General features: G+C 48.9%; 5 protein-coding genes across 5 annotated transcripts; 2 read left to right on the top strand and 3 right to left on the bottom strand.

Moving 5' to 3' along the window:
- Positions 1 to 1,854: 1,854 nt before the first annotated feature.
- AA0111_g12645 (hypothetical protein) lies at positions 1,855 to 3,993 on the bottom strand (the record flags this gene model as incomplete). Its single annotated transcript, XM_028646650.1, has 1 exon — positions 1,855 to 3,993. One exon carries the CDS (start codon positions 3,991 to 3,993, stop codon positions 1,855 to 1,857), a length of 2,139 nt encoding a protein of 712 aa, XP_028499758.1.
- Positions 3,994 to 7,060: 3,067 nt separating this feature from the next.
- AA0111_g12644 (hypothetical protein) lies at positions 7,061 to 8,674 on the top strand (the record flags this gene model as incomplete). Its single annotated transcript, XM_028646649.1, has 1 exon — positions 7,061 to 8,674. The coding sequence occupies one exon, from the start codon at positions 7,061 to 7,063 to the stop codon at positions 8,672 to 8,674; it is 1,614 nt and encodes a 537-aa protein (XP_028499757.1).
- Positions 8,675 to 9,517: 843 nt separating this feature from the next.
- Positions 9,518 to 10,720, bottom strand: AA0111_g12643 (hypothetical protein; the record flags this gene model as incomplete). The annotated part of the gene is made up of 1 exon (XM_028646648.1): positions 9,518 to 10,720. One exon carries the CDS (start codon positions 10,718 to 10,720, stop codon positions 9,518 to 9,520), a length of 1,203 nt encoding a protein of 400 aa, XP_028499760.1.
- Positions 10,721 to 13,627: 2,907 nt separating this feature from the next.
- On the bottom strand, positions 13,628 to 15,056 carry AA0111_g12642 (Alkaline proteinase; the record flags this gene model as incomplete). Its single annotated transcript, XM_028646647.1, has 2 exons — positions 13,628 to 14,578; positions 14,754 to 15,056. 2 exons carry the CDS (start codon positions 15,054 to 15,056, stop codon positions 13,628 to 13,630), a joined length of 1,254 nt encoding a protein of 417 aa, XP_028499759.1.
- Positions 15,057 to 17,916: 2,860 nt separating this feature from the next.
- Positions 17,917 to 18,348, top strand: AA0111_g12641 (hypothetical protein; the record flags this gene model as incomplete). Its single annotated transcript, XM_028646646.1, has 1 exon — positions 17,917 to 18,348. One exon carries the CDS (start codon positions 17,917 to 17,919, stop codon positions 18,346 to 18,348), a length of 432 nt encoding a protein of 143 aa, XP_028499762.1.
- Between the last annotated feature and the right edge of the window lie 439 nt (positions 18,349 to 18,787).

Here is an 18,787-nt window from a genome sequence, read left to right as displayed (position 1 = left end):
GCTAGTAGAGCAAGGATATCTGCCTAGGCTCGCTAATGTTAAAGAGATAGCTAGTTCTTTACTTAAGATCCGCAATTAGAAGCTAGTTAGTAAGAACTAGGCTGCAAACTTTGTAAATTGTTGTTCTAAGCTTAAAACTAAGTTTAATTAAAAGTACGACTATAGTAGAGCCCTCTGCGAAGATCCTAAGGTTGTTTAAGGCTAGTTCCGCCTAGTACAGAATACGAAGGCGAAGTACAGCATCTAGGAAGAAGACACGTACAACTTTAATAAGACTAGCTTTATAATAGGCGTAATATCGACTAGCGCAGTAGTTACAGCAGCAGACTGTTGAGGACGGCTAAAGACAGTGCAGCAGGGCAACTAGGAGTGGGTCACAGCTATCTAGGGCATAGACGCGACAAGGTAGGCGATTTTACCCTTTATTATCTTCTAAGGCAAGCACTACCTCTCCGCCTAGTATAAAGAGGAAAACCTGCTTTAAGACTAGGTAATTGCAGTTTCTAAGAACAGCTAGACGACAAACAAGCTTAGTATTAAGTAGTTAGAGCACTTTAACAGGCATACAAAGAGGAGAGTTATTAGTAGTTACCGCCTGCTAGTTCATAACAGTTACGAGAGCTACAGCTTAATTAATTTCTACTAGCTCTGCGAGGAGAAGAAGATAATTACCCTCTGTATGCCTCTACACTCCTTGCACTTGCTACAGCCGCTTAACGTTAGCTGTTTTGCGCCGCTAAAGAAGGCGTATAGGTGCTAAGCTAAGAAGCTAATGCGCAACAAGATTACCTATATTACTAAAACAGAGTTCTTGCTGTGCTTTATTGCCGCTTAAAACGTTTTAATTACAAATAGTAATATCCTAGGAAGCTTCTAAGGCGCTAGCTTAGTTCTATTTAATCTAGACGCTGTTATATCGATGCTCAACGTCCGCCTGCGTACTCTACTGTTACCTACTGTCAAGGATAGTCTCTAGCAGTCGTAAACCCTAAGCAATACCCTAGAGTTAGGGTCTTAAACAAAGCTAGTTCTCGAGAGGTTTTAGAGGCATGTAGACAGCTTACCTACTTTAATAGTTAAGGCAGTAAAAAGCCTCTCTAAAGGCGCAGAGATAATAGCGCATGCTTTAGTGTTGTCGCAAAAGCGTATCGCTAAGCTTAAAGCAGCTAACAAGGCCGCTACGCGACGTAAATAGTATAAAAGAAAGCGAGTACAGAAGGAGGGAACCCTTACAGTAGAGGAAGGTCTTCGACTTACAACTCTAAAGGAGTTTAGGGCGCGCAGCGATAGGAAGAAGGCGAAGAAGAGGGTGCGCGTTAAGGTAGGCGAACTGTCGCAAAGACGCTGTAGACGCTGCGGCGAGGCTAGTTACAACTCGCGCACATGCAAGCAAGATATAGTAGTAGATTCTAAGTAGAATAGTCTATTACGATTTCTAATTACAGTTCTATACGGTGCTGCACTGTCGTGCGCAGTCGTGGTTTTAGTAAGGTCTTAGCAAAAGTGCGTCACTCGCTTAGGTGCGTCACTCGCTTGTGAACTACGTTAGCTATACTTACTTAATATTAAAGCGCTATATAAAAGTTATTTTTAAATAACTTAAGAGTTAGTTCTTAAAAATAAGTAAGTGCAATAGACAAGAGTTAGTATAATAGCATAATTAGTAGATTAATATAATATTACAAAAGGGTTAGAGCTAATAGAGTAGCGCTGCGTTGAGCTATTGTACGTTGTGATGGGAGAGGTGATCAAAGTTGGTCAGGTGCGCCGCTCGCTTGCTAACTATGTTACTCTAAATAAATCTATGATAAGTCCAGCGACGTGCGCGTTGCTTGCGATCCTTGGATTTCTGCATTACACTAGAACAAACTTCTTAGCGCCCTCTTCTAACCATTCCCTCTCAGGTAATCCGTTACAATACATCTTCCCGTCCAAATAGCATTGCGAGATAATCCGATACCTCTCCTCGCCAACGCCGCTCCGCCTCAAAATGCAAGGGACTCTCGACCCATGCAGTAAACATATCAAGTCACCCTCACGCGCCGCCTTCGGCACAAGACCCATATCGTGCTTATCAGAAAGAAACAACAGTTTCTGCTGAACAATAAGACCCCACTCTCGCAATTTCTCCAAGATCTTATAATCACCATCATCGCACCATTGCCCAGCTTTGTCGATGGTCGCTTGGATCTTATCTTCGTTCTCGCACACCCGGATGATCTCGTCTATGCTGTACCCAAGCGGTTGGTCGTAGCCAAATGCTCCGTCAGCAAGAAGAGTACGGACCAATGTGTTGTAGCATCCCAATAGCTCTTGTCTTTTCTGGGGTGTCACGACCCCCTGAATGTCGGTATATCTCTTCATTTCTGTGGCGTGATTTTCATAGTCCAGCACAGTCTTTGTACCTCGGGGCTCCTCGAGAAAGTACTTGCGGTCAAAGCTCACTGGGGAAAACCACATAATCGTGCCAACAACCTTTCCCTTGACAATAAGAGTCTCCGTATCCGCTGCGCCTTCCCAGGTGTGCGGCAGACCCCCTGAAGCGTCAAATGCCGTGTTGAAGTCCGGCGCCGTCATCGGTCGCGCGTAGGGATAGCATGTCGAAAAGTCAGGGACCCATGATGGCAGGTCATACTTGCACTCCTTGTTGCCCCTCGCGGCCGCAAAGATGTCAAGTGAATGGGAGCTCTGGATGATAGTGCTAGCTGCATTCATCCAGACTGTGCGGACCGGTAATTTGTAGTCGACCTCAATCTTTGGGTTGGCTTGCGGACTCTCGAATCCGACAAACGCGTAGATCAAGTCCAGTTCTTTCGTGGCGTGTAGTTGTTGGAGGGCTTGCATCACAAGGCCAAGAAAATTTCGTGGAACCCTGTTTCGTGGGCAGTTCGGGTCGCCGCAGCCACCTACTCGGTTATGTTGAACCAAATAGAGAGTGTCGAATCCGACTGTCCTTTTGGATATGGAGCGCGCATATCCACCGGCAGCATTTTCGACTTCGAAGACTGCACGCGTGAGTCGAAGGAGCTCTTTGAGTGGAAGTTCTAGGCTTCCGTATACGACTTTGACCTCGGGGGAGACGACGGCTTCTTGGAAGACCCACACTCTGCTGAACCAGGTTCGATTTAGAAGTCGAGTCACGGCCTGTCGTCGCCACTGTTTGTGACGCATTCTAATCGGTTGCGTGTAGGTAGACTCCTCGAGGTCCAAGAGCCCCTCGAACAGCGTGATGTCGTCCTTCACAGAGTTTTTCGGCGAGCCTCTCAGGGATGTAAAAAACTCTGCGATTACATCTCTGTCTCCGTCCTCTTCGCCCAGCCATACGACCGTGCGCTTGGACTTTTCGTAGATATCACCCATCTGCCGTACCTGCTTACTCTTCTCCCCCTTGTCAACTTGATTGATGCAGATTTGGTCTGCCCATAAAAACCGTGACTGGGTAAGATAGCGTAGTCTCCTCAGCGCCGCGTATAAATGTCTTGTGATCTCAACGGTCTCCGCCTTCACTGGCTTCAGTGTGCTGTCCTGAGTCTCAGTGTTTGTGACCACGATGACTGGGAAGTCTTGCGTATTTACGAGACCCCACGTGTACGATATAGCCTCGTACTCTGGCGCTTCGTCCAGAGAATACTGATGTAGCTTGCAGCGGATTAAGTCACTATTCGTGGTTTCAGGCGGCAAGAGCTCCAATAATCTGACAGGCTTCTCTCCGCTCACAGTCGATTTGGCTGCCGGTTCATCGTAATAAAGCGGACTGTATCGGTGACGCTGATATTGAAGCTGTTTTAGGATAGATGGTTTCTCTATCGGCGGCCCGTCGCTTAGCTCAATTGACTGGTCCTTAGAATACCTGTTTGTTTCTCCGTAATGGTGCCATTGCCTCGCCATCACTTCCATGGCAACATATAAGTTCTTTTCTATAGCATTGTTGAGCTTATAGAGGCTAGGTAGGTTAGATCTCGCTAGATCCGTCGTTGTCATGAAGTCAAACATTATGTTGAGAGTTAAGGCGAAGTTGCCACGTTAGATATTGATATTTAAACAGTGTTCACAAATAATTAGTCGAAAGCTTACTGTTCTTATCCCTATTAATATCGCTTCGCTTGTCAGCCCACAGGGCTCTCTGCCGTTATTTGAAAGACTAAATCTACTCAACTAATGGAGGCTACCGTGGTATGACAGAGTGAGTCGATGCAAAAGCTAGAGCGAGCTGAACCTGTTTCCATTACAAAGAGAATATCAGGGAGGGCTGAAAGTGTGAGGTAAAAAGCTTGATTCAGCTGATATTCAAACGAATCACCAACCTTGTGCATCCTCCCGCGCATCGTGATACAGTGTCCGTGCACTCAACGCGCGCAATCAGTCAATGCGCCGAGACGCGTTCAACCACCCATTTTCATCCCAACTCAGCACAACAAGATGACCAGTATGGAAGCTGCGCTTGCAAAGTGTGATGCAATACCCTCTGATAAAGATATCCCGTGGCAAACAATAGCTGACAAGCATGGTGTTGTGCGCTTAACTTTGACGCGTAAACACAGGGGAAACGCGCTCACGAGAAGAGGCAGGACTTGCACGTCGAAATCTTCAACCAGGACAGAAGGCAGAGCTTGTGGAGGATATAGAGAAGCTGACAGAGCAAAAGCTTTCACTACAAGAGAAATGGTACAGATTTACGCGTCTGATATTGCTGGACACCCTCTCTTCGAGAGCTGGGTCTCGCGCTTCCTCAACCGGCACATCAATGAGCTCGCGTCACAATAGAACACTCTTATGGACCGCCAACGCTACGCTGTTGATTCTGCTGATAAGTACAAGGTGTACCTTGAACAGCTGGGCAGCAGAATCGACTTTTACGAAGTGGAGCCTGAGCGGCGACTCGGTGCCCAGCGAGGATGGCGATGATGCTGTCGAGTCAGCGGAGATCACGACTAGTGGTAGGATCAGGCATTGCTTAATAGTAGAGTTGTCAGCAGTATCCGTCGCTGGGAACACTTGACGCAATCCTGACACGCGGCGGCGCGTGGAGGACGCCTGATGCCCGCAAGGTGTCACAATCGGCATAAGTTTGGAATTTGAGGGTCATTATGACGTTACTTCACCATTAGCGCATGCCATGACAAGGACGCCGACGTTGAGGAAATCAGCTTACCGCAGACTGAGGGCTTGCTGTAGACGTTGTCAGCAATCCTAATGCGCAGTTGCGCGGGGTACTAAAACTAGCGTTTCATCCTGTCCAATAAAATCATGTCTCGCGATGGAGGGGTAAACCCATCTGTGAAGGTGCCCGCCTGAACGATTAGCACCTAACGACTGGGACCATTCGATAGTCACAACACGAGTTTAATTGTACTATATTGGCCTAAATCGCGCGTCTCACTTTATTACCTCTACTTTCGATCTTACGATGTGTGGCCAGTGCCTTCATGGGACCGTTATCCAGCAATGTGAATGATTATATCCTTCGCAGCGACGATCGTCGACGAAATGGTGCAAGGCCAAGTATGTACGGAGTAGATGCTTTTGTGGATATGTTGCGTGGAGGGGCGTTGTGGCTGGTGACGGCCAACGAACTTCGCTATGGCGCTGCCCAGCTCTGCCGGTCTCTGTTTTGAAGCTGCGCCAGATCGAGCTCGTCATTGAGAATTCCACGACACATGCCCTATCGAAGTCACTGTACGAAACACACACTACTTGAACACTTTGTATCCAGTGTGTCTATTAACTAAGTAAGTTACTTGCTTAGCATAAGGGCGCTAGAGCACTACAGTAAGTTAGACTAAATTAGTTAGAACCTTAAGCACTAACGCGTAATACTAACTAATTACCTTAAGATAATTTACTTACGTTAAAGCAACTAGTTAAACTAGCTAGTCTAGAGGGTCTATATTTGCTTAGGGCCCTAGTGTTAAGCAAGTAACTTACTTGGTTAATGAACAATCCGCATTCACCTCCGCGAAAATTCAGTCACCCCAAGCAGGAAAGTAAACAACGTTCCACATTCACCACAACAATGCGAGTCGCGTTTCTCACTCACCTAAATTGGCATTCACCACGACATGACGTAGCGTCAATAATAAACGAGCGCAACACATTTTGCGATAGCAACGCACCCTTATGACGCAAGCGTAACGCTCGCTAGGCGTACGGTACCTGGACCCTTTTTCCTAATTTTCCCTCTCAGGGTTTAGGTTTTTATTGAGGCCGGGACTGTCGAGGACGCCATCCTAGAGGAGGAGGCTATGTAACACGGGACGGTAGAGGCGGAGCGAGGAGGACGATTATGGTCCCAACATGTTTGCTTCTCTCGCTCGCGCCTTGGCCGCTGAACCTGCTCATAACCCGCGCCCCGCGCGTTAGGAGAGGGACAAGAATTATTCTCACGACCTCTCCACCTAGTGTAGTAATACAGAGCTTTCCCCCACTATTCTCTTGTAGTGTGGAGCAAATACTATTGCCTATAACTACCCCTCACGGAGCACCTCTAGCGTGCTCCTTCTGGCGCTTCTCAAGGTGAGGCACACGCTCCCAGTCCAGCCCGTCATATACAAAAGCCTCGTCAAAAAGATTGTCAAAAGAAGAGTCAATATGATTGTCGTGGTCGCCTTCAGCTTCGTCGATAGCAGGTGCAATAGAGGCGTTGACAGATAGATTGTCGCGTTTATCTCGTTCAACAAGGCGATGGAGCTTCGAGTTAGGCTGTAAGGGCATCTCAACACTAAAAACAAGAGTAAAGACTATCTACTAACGCGATAATAGACAGCGATATAGGCAAAAAGATAAGACAATCAGGTGGCTGATGAATTCGCAACACTATATTTTTTACGCTAACCACTTATACAAGCCTCATTAGGAACCTCACGAAACTATCAAAACACAGCCTGTACAACACTAAATAACAGTCCGATCTCAGTCAGTTTAGTCAGTTTGAGCGCTTTAAACTGATTTGACTGATAAAATGCAAGCTTCAAACTGACTCTGATCTGACTGCCAAGCAGTCAGTCAGTCAGTCGAATCAGATTGAACTGACTGTTAGCAACTCTGCAGTATGGCCTCTGCTATGAAGCTATTCCTCGAGCGCCTCAAAGCCACGACCAACTCTAGTCCCGAAAAGTCACCCGAATCGAAACTCCGCATGATGAAAGAGATCTCAGGCAGTCGAGATTCGAAAACCTTTGCGCACGAAGAAACCCTTAGTCCTTGTCGGTTCAGATTCCTCGATGTCAAGCGATACCTAAAGAAGGAGCTTATCTACATTCGGGAATTCTCAGAGCTACCCGGTTCGGAGTACGCTGCATTGTCGTATGTCTGGCGCGGCCTGCGCCCACAGCCTGGAGCCACTTCGTCTGCCCCCAATTTCACAATCCGAGGTGCTGAAGACGCAGACCCGATAAACTCAGGCGTGCTGCATACGGCTTGTCTTGCGGCTCTACACTTCAAGTGCGATTTACTCTGGATCGATCGTCTTTCTGTCATTCAAACCAGCAAGGAAGACAAGACTTGGCAGATCAGAAATATGTTCAGGGTGTACCAATTATGCAAAGTATGTTTGGTCCTTCCTAGTGGCTTGGCAAAGCTTGCTGGAGTCACAGAGGTCACGCCCTGGATTCATCGTGCTTGGACTCTACAAGAGTCGGTTGCTCCGCCCTCCGTACAAGTTGTATTTCATTGGACTTGGGGATCTTGCACTTGGCAGCATACGGATTCGATCTTGGTTGAGGAAGTGGAGCCTCAGACGGCTGCTGTAGCAAGTCTAGAAGAAATTCTCATGGCCTCCATGGCTCACGGAGAGTGTCAGATAATATTGCGTGGCAGAGGAGGGGAAAAGGCTCCGCGGGCATTACGTCCTACAATATTGAGCGATGGGGAGGAGGCCGGTCAGGTGCATCATCTAACGACACTTCTTGGTGCTTTGACTCAAGGCGAGACGGAAGGACGAATGAATGCTATCTGGCGAGCAACACTTCTGCGAACATCATCAAGACCTGTCGATATGGTGTTCAGTATCATGGGCCTTCTTGGGGTCAATCTTGATCCTAATGCTTTCGACCACAACGACCGACAAAAGGCGACGATACGACTACTCCAAGAACTCATGAAGAAGGGGTATGGGGCCGAGTGGCTTGCTCTAGCGCCCAATGTTCGTACACCAGCCGGCCTCAGCACCATCCCGATGATGCCCAAAACGAGGGTTACCGGGCGAGCTTTCGTGGATACGGAAGACGGCGAGAAAGAAGTGTCAAAGATTTTGGAAGACGACTTGCGTGCGATGTGGTGGTGGCTTGATGGTGCACCGACTGGCTCGATTGACGACCTTGGAAATTTGACCACCAAAACGAAAGCTGTTCCAATCTCCAGGTACACGGGACCTCAAGTCGAACTGGAATACTTTCAGAAAACGCATCCCGACATTGTTGTTGACTATGCCACGGCGGAAAGATGGAGTTTGAAACCATCAACTCAAGATGCAAGTTATGCTCTCAACCTCGGGCAAAAGCGATTCTATAGGCATGGATTCCTTGGCAAGGTTTTCGACTATAATTCGACTCTTTTGATGCTGCTCGTAAGAAAGTCTGTGAATGGGAAGGCGGGGAATAAGATCGTTGGCTTTGCGTGGGGTGACGAGGCGTTGGCACAAGATTGGCCCATGAAGGAGTTCACGATCCTTGCTTGATAAGGCGTAGGAACGCTGAAGGACAATCACTTATAATAAAAGTTTTGACTTGTACGAAAGATAGGTCGAGACTAGCCTGGAAATAAAAGTTTTGCTACGCGATCACGTCCTCGATTTTGAGCGAGGTCAGACAATAATAGCAGGCAAGTGCAAGACAAACTTTGGAGCTTCCTCGATCAAGTGGAGGTTGAGAAGGTCAAACAACATTGAAGCAAACAGGTTGATAGAAGGTCTGCAAACCCTGTTACCAGCGACATAACCGTCATCCTGTAGACCTCTTCGGAATCCAAGTCCTACCCACGGTACGATAGCCATCTTCTTTGACACACCGGATAGCAATGTGAAATCCCTCGAAATCCCACAAACCCCGGTTAACAAGAATGTACTCCTCGTGGTCCGCTAATGAGGCCTCTTTCTTGTTCACCAGAGCCAGCAACTTGCCAAATGGTGTTTCAACCACCCTAAAATCAGCATACATGAGAAGATGGTCTGTAGTCCTGAGTGAACAGCCACAAATCAAACAGGCCATAAAGCGCTGTATTAGCACCTCACATTCTGGATCACCAATTGTCTTTCTTAGATTCTCCCAATTCACAATTCCATGAGGCGAGCTTGGAATCTTGGACTTTGGCTGTGTTGAAACCCATTCATCGATCCTTACTTTGCCGAATTGGAATGCTAGATATCGAAAGCATAAGTTTTCTGGACTCAGTCCCCAATTGTTCCCTAGACAAGGGCCGGAAAGGCACACGGTGAGATAATGCATTAGGTTGTTGGCAGTAGAGCTCCATAGGGTCACCAGGGCGGGCAAATCATCCGGGGTCATTGAAATCGTCTCGAGCCTCAAAGAATTGGATATCGGGACGATTTCAGGGTGGCCTTTGATTGCATATTTTGTGGTCGTGGCATCGCGAGGCCCGCTATCAAGGGTCGTAAAAGTATCGAATGCTTCACTAGCACTGTCCGGCTGCTCCAGGATGAATGGAATAGTTCCTCCTGTTCAGTCCCTCCAGGATTCATAAGCGTATCAAGGACTTTCAGTGCGACTGGTGGCCCTTGCCCTCCGAGTTGATTGATTGCATCCAGCAACAGCTCTCGAAATTTGTAGGCCCGGACGTTGGAGGGAACTTTATAACCCTTGATGTCGGGAAATATGGCGAGAACGTAATCGCGCGATTTGGTGGTGATTCGATTACTTCTCCATGCTTCATCGATTGGAGAGTAGCCGTCCACTGGGCCGATCTGCCCTTCAAAATGGTCAATCCTTAAGTTGCGTGCGTAGACCATCTTGAAAAAGGCTGCTGTGCGATACCCTTCTCGTGGAGGAGCCCCATGGTACTTCAGCTTGTCGGCAATAAAAGTGAACACCATTTCTCTTCTCAAGCGATTGTCACCTTCGGCGACCCACTTGCGGTCATTACTTTGAGATGTATCGTATCTCAGGCAATCGACCATGTTCAGTGCGATAAAGTCCAGCTTCGCAGCGTACAGACCTTCTTGTCTAGTCCAGAGCCTATCGAACCAAGCGTCATGGTAAAGCATGCAGGGGCATTTACGGGCATGCATCGATTCCCACTCCATGAACTCTTTCACTTTCTCCATGGCATACTCCTCATCCATTTTCCAAGTTGCTGAGCACCAATTTTTGAACGCGTCCGATCTTGTAGCAGTGTCATGCCAGGTCCTACAGATTGGGGTTTCTATAAGGACCTTGACACATCGACTGGACTTGTAGATATGCGGTATTGCCAAGAGCTGGTCTGAAATGCTTATGGTAGCATTTGGAGACTGGTCTATACATAACAAATCCATCCAGAACCAACCTTCTCCACATATATCTGGTCGTCGCAGAATAGATAGGATATCTTTCTTGCCCGGGCTGAGAGATACCTCACCGACTCCAGCGACAAATATATGGCTGATAGTTTCAGGCTTGCCCCAGACGTGCGATATGGCGATGTAGTCATCGTTGGTGGTTGCATGTGGCTTACGTATCAAGTAGGACGAGTCATCCTTGTCCACGATCTTATAGAGATATATGTCCATGTCTGGATCAGGCTGGTAGAAGAGGATATGAGGTGAAGCCTTTGAGAGGAGCTATATTTTCGTTCAAAGATTAGTAAAGGTGTATGTACACAATCCGACGGACGAATCATACAGTACGAGATCGAGCAGGAGATGGTAGGCGAATTGTGGTTCCTGGAGGTTCAAATCTTCAGTTGCAATCAGATTATTAATGGCCGACCCGACCCGACCCGCGTTACGATACTTGATTAGGCCTAGCGTGATGGCATCGGTATCAAGCTCCAGAACGAATGATAATCTTGAATCTCGATTTAGGAAGTGATAATTGTTTCTCTAACACTCAAATAAATTTAGACTCGAAATAGCAAGTAGATGTATAGAGTTCAGTAACCCAGGTATTGAATCCTCCTAGAGACCCCTAAATATATTTACGTCCACTGTTTCCAATACGCTACCACACATGTGGCCGTGCGTCGGAAATGGACCGAAATACCACAGTTTCAGCCTTAAATGCCACCAATGTCGACCGATTAGTATCTAGCGGCCCAGCCCTGACAGGCGACTGCTTCCCAGTTTCTGGGCGGTCAGCCCCCAAAGCCAAGCGGCTGACAGTCTCAACACGTCCGGCGCGATGGAGGACTCAACGCGTTCTGACGCGGTTAACCAAAAGTCCTGCAACCCAACACCAAAATACATCAGCATGTTGAAGACTTTTCTTTCGTTTAGACTGCTACTTGACAACATCAATTACTTGAAAGTGTCTGGAGGTGACACGAAGCTCACCGATGAAATGGTGGCATTTAGGGCAGAAATGGTGGTATTTCGGTCCATTTCCGACGCACGGCCACATGTGTGGTAGTGTATTGGAAACAGTGGTAGATTGGGAATTATTACGCCAAATAGTGGTAAGGCGGTCTTTTGCCGATTGTGAAAGTTGTCTTATTAATCTTATCCTCTACTTACGTCGTCGTCTCTTGCGCGGACTAAGGTCTTTCCAAGCCTCAGAAGCCGTCACTGCTGTAGCACGCTTGGGTCAAGAGCTAGGTCTGCCGCAGATAAGTCATCCAACAGCGTCTCCATGGGGCTTCTTCCGTTCAAGTGCTTCTCTCGGATTGCCTTTCTTTCGCCGCGAATGTCGGTGGCAGAAACCAATGTGTCCTGGTCCTCTCTTTGAATGGCTGCCAGTATCTACATCGGCCGTACTCCGGCATGCGTCATCGACTCGATCACCTCTTTCTGCGCCAATGTACGCCTACGATAGACGTTGTGCGCGCTAGGGTTGATCGACCGGGGGTGGTTGTGATTCTTGTTGTGGACCTCTAGTCTCCACTGGTCGCTGTGCCTCACCTTGAAGATAGTAAGCTTGAAAGGACACCCTATTGAGTGTGTGCTTGTGCTCAGCATCTTTGCCGTCGACTTGTAGTGGCTCCTGAAACGATCACAATAGTAGTAGTAACGTGTCTTGACCTCACAATTATGAGGCAAACTCCGCTTAAGGACAAAGCCGTAGCCATGCTGCATGCTATGCGTCTTGAGCGCATCATAAGCCTCTTCATAGGAACTGTAGATTTGGTCTGGAGGGGGCGCGATGTCTCCCAGGGTGAGGTGCAGGAGACAAGAGCACGAACTCGACACCAGCGCTCTTCTATGGTTGTGTCTATCTGCTACACAGACGCGCCAGTTGTCGCGGTGGTGTCGCGTTCATAGATTGCACGCTAAACTAAGTGGAGCAATTGATTTCCACTAATTTAGCGCTGGGGTCAAATCTCACCAGCCAAGTACAAGATGCGTAAGTATCCTCGTAGTATAATAAAGTATTGTAAGCTGCTAGAGGGCTTAGTATTACTTACTTATCTATTATAAGCTTGCGCTTAGTAGCCTAAGCGCTTAAGGGTATACACTGTAAAGAAGGAGGATATTATTAGGCCTAGCTAATAACATATACTATCCTACACTATAATTAGTAGTTTACTAGTTATACGTACTTTCTTTAGTTGCATAGTGTGAGGAGTAGCTGGGCAGGCACTAAGATATATAGGTATAGGCTTGTATTAAGACAAATCCTTAAGGAGCTATCAAGCCTCCTAGAGGGATAATATATATCTACATCACGTGACCGTGGCTGGTGTGGGCCGACGGTGCCCCGAAGGGTTCCCGGTGGCTCACCTGTCTGTGGCTGGAATCTTGTGGTGATGGAACATCGTGACAGCAAGAGGGCTAGCCATATCTTCATTTGAGTTGAATATACTTCTGTAAAACATCCGACCAAAGCGCTAGTACTGTTAATGCATTGCGTAGGCTATGATTACCCATACTAGACGTGATCCATACATTCATATCCAGTCTCCGCCACTGTAACAGACTAAGAATCACCTTGTGCTAGAGAGCCTACTGCGCAAGACGTGTGCTTTTTCTAAGAGAGTAATAGGCGCTAGACCTGTTTATGAGGCGCACCTCGCCTAAGCGAAAGAGAATAAGAATTATTCTCCTTCCTAACTATGTCTATCGTATTAATATGCTAGTGTCAGGAACTGGACCGTTCCGGTACTTCCTGGCCCGGAATGGGCCAGAATGGCCTTAAATACCTCTCCCCCCGCTATCGTGGCTCGATAGCGATTCGTCTCTAGTCTATAACCAACAATACTATTATTCACTATGAGCAAGTGTGCATCCAGTATTATTATCTCTATTTTTTGACAGCTAGCTGTCTTTTACCACTCTTAGTAACGTAAAGCAAGTACTATTGTGTACAGTCACGACTTTCACAATTTTGCTAAAAGTTAAGTACGTAGAACGTAGTTTGCAATTTAGATACATTAAGCATAATCTTATCTCTGATACAGTATCTCTCTTATACTACTCCAGTTTAAACTTCCTGCATGCATCGTGAATCATCTATATACATCTCCTCTCAATCCAAACAGGCGCTTACGCACCGTTGCCGTTGTACAGAAACAAGTTGGGGCTACCACTAAGGGTGCCAGTAATCTTGTTCGCGACACCGAGCGCCTTGATGCGGTTAGTGATCGTGGCAGGGGTGGACAAGCCCTCAAGAGCCTGGAGGTAGACAACAACACCAGCAACGTGGGGCGCAGCCATGGAAGTACCAGACAGCGAGGCGGTGGCGGTGTTGCTGCCGATGTACGAGGACAGAATACCGACACCGGGGGCAAAGATGTCGACACCAGCGCCGTAGTTGGTAAAGCTACCAGGGCGGAAGGAGCTGTCCGCCGCAGAGACGGTGATGGCGTTGGGGGCGTTGGCGGGTGATTGGCCAGAGACGGGGAGCGGGCGGCCGGACTCGTCACCGTTGCCGGCAGCGACGACGGAAAGGACACCCTGGGTGTAGGCGGCCTGAATAGCGTTGGTCCAGGTGGTGGAGGCTCCACCGCCAAGGGATAGGTTAACGACAGAGCGAGCGGTGCGACCCTTGGATGTGATGTCGTTGACTGCCCAGTTGAAGCCGGAAAGGATGTTAGAGGTGGTACCGGTTCGGCCCTCGAAGACCTTCACGGAGATCAGGTTGGTACGCTTGGCGACACCGTAGGTCGAACCACCGATAGTGCCGGCAACGTGGGTGCCGTGGCCTAGGGTATCGGTATGGGCGCTACTGAAGACGTTGTAGCCGAGGGTGGCACGGCCACCGAACTGCTGGTGGGCAACGATGATACCGGAGTCGACGACGTAGGCGTAGGTGTCCTGTCCAGCGGTGGTGTCGTAGATGTACTGGGTAGAGGAGCCGGATCGGTGGCTGATAGCACCAAGGCCCCAGGGGGCACTTGACTGGGTGGTCAAGGCCTTCTTCTCGAGCGCATTCTCGTGGACCTCCTCCACATCATACCAGAGGTATGCGATTGTGTCGGGCTCGACAAGGGCAACCTGTAGTAGATCAGTACAGCCGAAGATATGTGACGGTTTCTTGATAGCGATTTGTGAAAAACAGAAGTGGGTGAGGAAAGAAGGCTAAGCAACTCCAATTCGTTGAAGCAACACTGATGCGGGAACAGTGACGATGTTGCCCATCAGAATTTCATTGATTCAGAATGCTACTCACTTCAGGGCTGGCCTTGATCTCAGCAATGGTAGCCTCGTCAAACTCGCCAGAATACGCCTTCCAGTCCTCGATGCCGAACTCCTTCTCAATACCGGCGGTGTCGCGCCTGGCGAAGCTGCGCTTGTGGACGTCGGCGGCCCAGTTCAAGTGAGCTTCGGCGGCAGCAGCGTCGACACCAGGCTTGAGAGTGACGATAAACTTCCCGGGGATGATATCGTCCTTTTTGGTGATAGAAGCAGGAGCCGCAAGGACACCGGGGAGCAGGGCTCCGAAGAATACAGCGAGGTTGCGAACGTTGACCATGTTGAAGTCTGCGGTGCGTGAGTGTGAAGCTCCAGGATCGTCAGTGGAAGATTTACTCAGGAGAACACTGAGTGTGGACCGGTAGAAGAAGTGTCTGAGGATCTCAAGGGTGATGCTTGATAGCCTTCACAGAGCGATATTCACTTCATCTTATATACACGACCACAGAGGTATTCAAATGACCGAGTCGTCACAATTCTCCGGTTCTATGATGCCATCGAGACTACAGCCATGGTAGAGTAGCAGCGACTGTCTTGATTGAGAAGGTCGAAGGACCTCACCATTCCCAAGCATAGTATGGTGTGCTATTGAGCAACTGACGGATGCTATAGCGCAAACTCCAAGGCTTTAGGTGGTCTCCGCACTATGACTCCGTGGCTACTAGCACGCTTTGATGCAGACTGTGATGGTTACGAAGATGTCCAGCCAAATACCTGCCGAATCCGGCCTGGAGTCAATATTCGATCAACAGGGATATGGTAGTGCCAAGCCAAAGTACCGGGACAAGACCATCAAGAGAGAAGGCAGCGGATTAATAGTGCGTTTGAGACAGTCATGCGTCAGAGTGCCGAAAGAGTGTCGGGAGGATAAGCATGCTAGGACGTTGGACTTGTAAGTGTGTTAGAGAAATCAAACGCAAGAGTAGGACTACTGTCTGAATCAGGGGTTACCTGCTCAGTGGTCAGAATAGAGTTTGGGCGAGATTGCAAGTGAACGAAGTGATGTCTGGACGTCTGAGCCATTGACTCCATCATCCGACGCACGTGTGGTGAATACAGTCTCTCACCTGAAGAGAGAACAGGAGGAGGTCGTGATAGACGATCCTCTTGCGGTTCGCGTCACCTACACACGTTGTTGCCCTAGACTCCCCTGCGACACGTGCGATGGACCTGCATCAACAGAAGCTTGTTCTCGTATTCCATAGACACATTTCTACAGCCTGTAGTCATGTTGTTGACCCCTGAACCATTGTTGCGCTCAAATGGCCTGGATGGTGACGCTATCCTGGATGGTGTACAGAAGCAGCAACATCATTACTGATTCCACGAATGTTGAGCTGAATATGCCACTCGGCGTGCCCGTCACGACGGCGGAGCTCTGGAGAAATGCTGAACGAAGGATGAAAGTGAGCGCGCGAGACTCTTGGCAATTTGCTTGGCTGCAGGAGCTCCTGCTTCGTTGCGCAAAGCGCGATTGGCGGGCACGACAGCAACGCGCCGGCAAACAAAAAAGGCAATTTGGCGTGCGACTTCGGCCCGTACCGATCACGCGCAACCAACGCTGAAACTGCTAAGGCTGAAGCTTAGGTAGAAAAGGCAGCTTGATTGTGCAAAGTTCCCACTCGTGCGAATAATAATCACGTTTTATCGGCAAATAATACGAATTTCGGAAACCCGCCAGAGATAGCCTAGGGAACAATGCAAGAATAGAGCCAGGTACGAGCTCCAAGCGCTTGAGACCCATCCGAGAGGACGACCGCAATCTGGGTTGCAGCAGATGATATTCCGTAGGAGCGATGAGAAGTGATAAGAAACGACCAAACACAACTCTAATTCAAGTTTGCGGAACACGCCTGGGGCGAGCATGATTACTCATGCAACACCGCAATCGCTGGCCGGTTGCCGCCCTGCCCTTGCGTGTACGTCAAATATGTCGTGTCGTTCTTCAACCATCAGTTAGCACCACTTTTTATGTGATACGCAATTGACAGGTCGTCCCCAATGGTTATCCCCTTGCATAGTGCCGAGCTATGCACAGCATTCCACGTGCTACACGCATCAATACATTGCTGCAGTGAATATGCGCTTATGCTAGTGATATCGCCATCCTTGATGTTTCTATCCTCAGTGCAGGTGTATCTCTTGCCGTCCCAGGCGACTAAAAATGGAGGACAGCTCGTGTCAATGCGGACGACGGAGGCTGCGGTCGAAGGAATGTATACCGCTGGGGTGGAGCCGCTGGCTGAAGCGGTCTTTGTGGGCGTCACTGCATTTGTAGACGTCGCTGATATCGTGGGAGTTGCTGGAGCGTGGGTGAATGTACAAGTCGGGCTGATCCACGTTGCGGTCCTTTAGCTTCCCACGTGGGGAGGGAGGCGCGGACAAAGCTTTCTCAGCGAGGCCGCCAGGCGGCAACCAGCTCCACCCTGGCGCCCGCGCGCGAGCACTTCAACGACGAACTATTGTCAACCAGCGTCACCTCAGCCAGCTCAGATGCTGCAACGAAACCGCAAATCATCCACACGAGGCTAAACCGAGCGCACCTGATGGCACGAATATCGCCTGGCACGCAGCCTGCTTGGAGCAAGGTCAAAGCCAAAGATCGATCTAGCAGCAACAACGATTCTTAACGTCGTTCGGCCTATAAAGATAAAGCTGACCCCTGATTAGATATCAACGCATCTTGAGGTCTTAAGATCTTGTACGCACCGTGTCCAACGTACTGCAGCTTCTGCAGCGGCATATAATCCTATACATGTACCCAACCCGTGTTGCCTGCTAATGGTGACCTTCAGCCGCAGCTTACACGATAATGCGGTCACGGTCGCTCACGTCAGCATGCAACTTCATCAAGCTAACGGCTGGTAACGAATTGCTTTCCAGAATCGACTTCAGCTCAGTATGGCTGATCAGACTCCTAAGCCTCTAGTCCAACCAGCGGCATCGCTAGATCTGATGAGACGAACCTTGCCGACGCATAAGGTGCATCTTGCTCATGTTTGTGGTCGAAAACCAGGAGCTGGGACTGTGTGACAAGATACCCAGCTGAGTGTGGCAGAATAAGGTCCTGTTCCAACTTTCTCTCAGTTCGAATCTCTCCGCCCCTCTTTACGTCCAGAAGTCAATGAAAAACCACCACAATGGTATACAACGTCGACGACCTACTTACCAAAACCGAATCTGAACTCACCGCCCTCTTTTCTGATGCCAAAGCTGGACCTATACCTAACGGTGACGCCCAAGGCACTGCGATCATCGCGCCCGGAACTACCTTCACGCCTGAGATCGCCAAGTTTATCAACTTCTTCGCTTGGCAGGGCAAGATCTTCGATGCGGAGAAGATGGCACTCCTAAACAAGATCACCGTCTTTGGCCTCGACGCTATCCTCGCCCACATAATTCGTGAACCGAGCTGGATCGACGGCAAGGAATGTATTGTACTAGACTATTCGAAGACATCGGTGGTTGCGCATTGGGTGCGAGATGAGATTCGACTCATCTCTCCCGGATTGTATCTTGGGAGGGTGTTTTGGAAGGAGCAGCACCTTATCTTCTTCGCATTGCAGTGCTGATCGTTGCTACGATGTGATGACACCATCGCTAAGAGCTGGTAGCGAAGAGGGTTTTTTGTTTCAGAGTATCGTTATATGAACATCTATGGCATGGCCACCGTGTAGAACCCCACGGCAGAAGGGTTGTGGGCACGAGGGCGCTCGCCTTCAGTATGCCAAATTAAATGCAAGCATTTGACCCAGGCTGCGTAATACAATTCACACGCAAGGTTGAGTGAACAATGTTCACATTGCGAGTGCGTCATATAGCGCAGAATTAGAATGATCTCTTTGTCTTGCTGTATGACGGATCGCATTAAACCAGCACCGTGGGGGCGGAGCATACCACGCTGAGCGCCGAAAACCTGGGGGAAGCCCGTGCTAAGCGAACCGAAGACGATAGCGATCGCCCGCTCTGGCTTTAACCATTGCAGAACCTCTTGTCGCATGCACTCACCGG

This window comes from Alternaria arborescens, assembly GCF_004154835.1.
Source record: "Alternaria arborescens strain FERA 675 chromosome Unknown contig_93, whole genome shotgun sequence".
Taxonomy (NCBI): Eukaryota; Fungi; Ascomycota; class Dothideomycetes; order Pleosporales; family Pleosporaceae; genus Alternaria; species Alternaria arborescens.
This window is presented reverse-complemented; position numbering and strand designations above follow the sequence as displayed.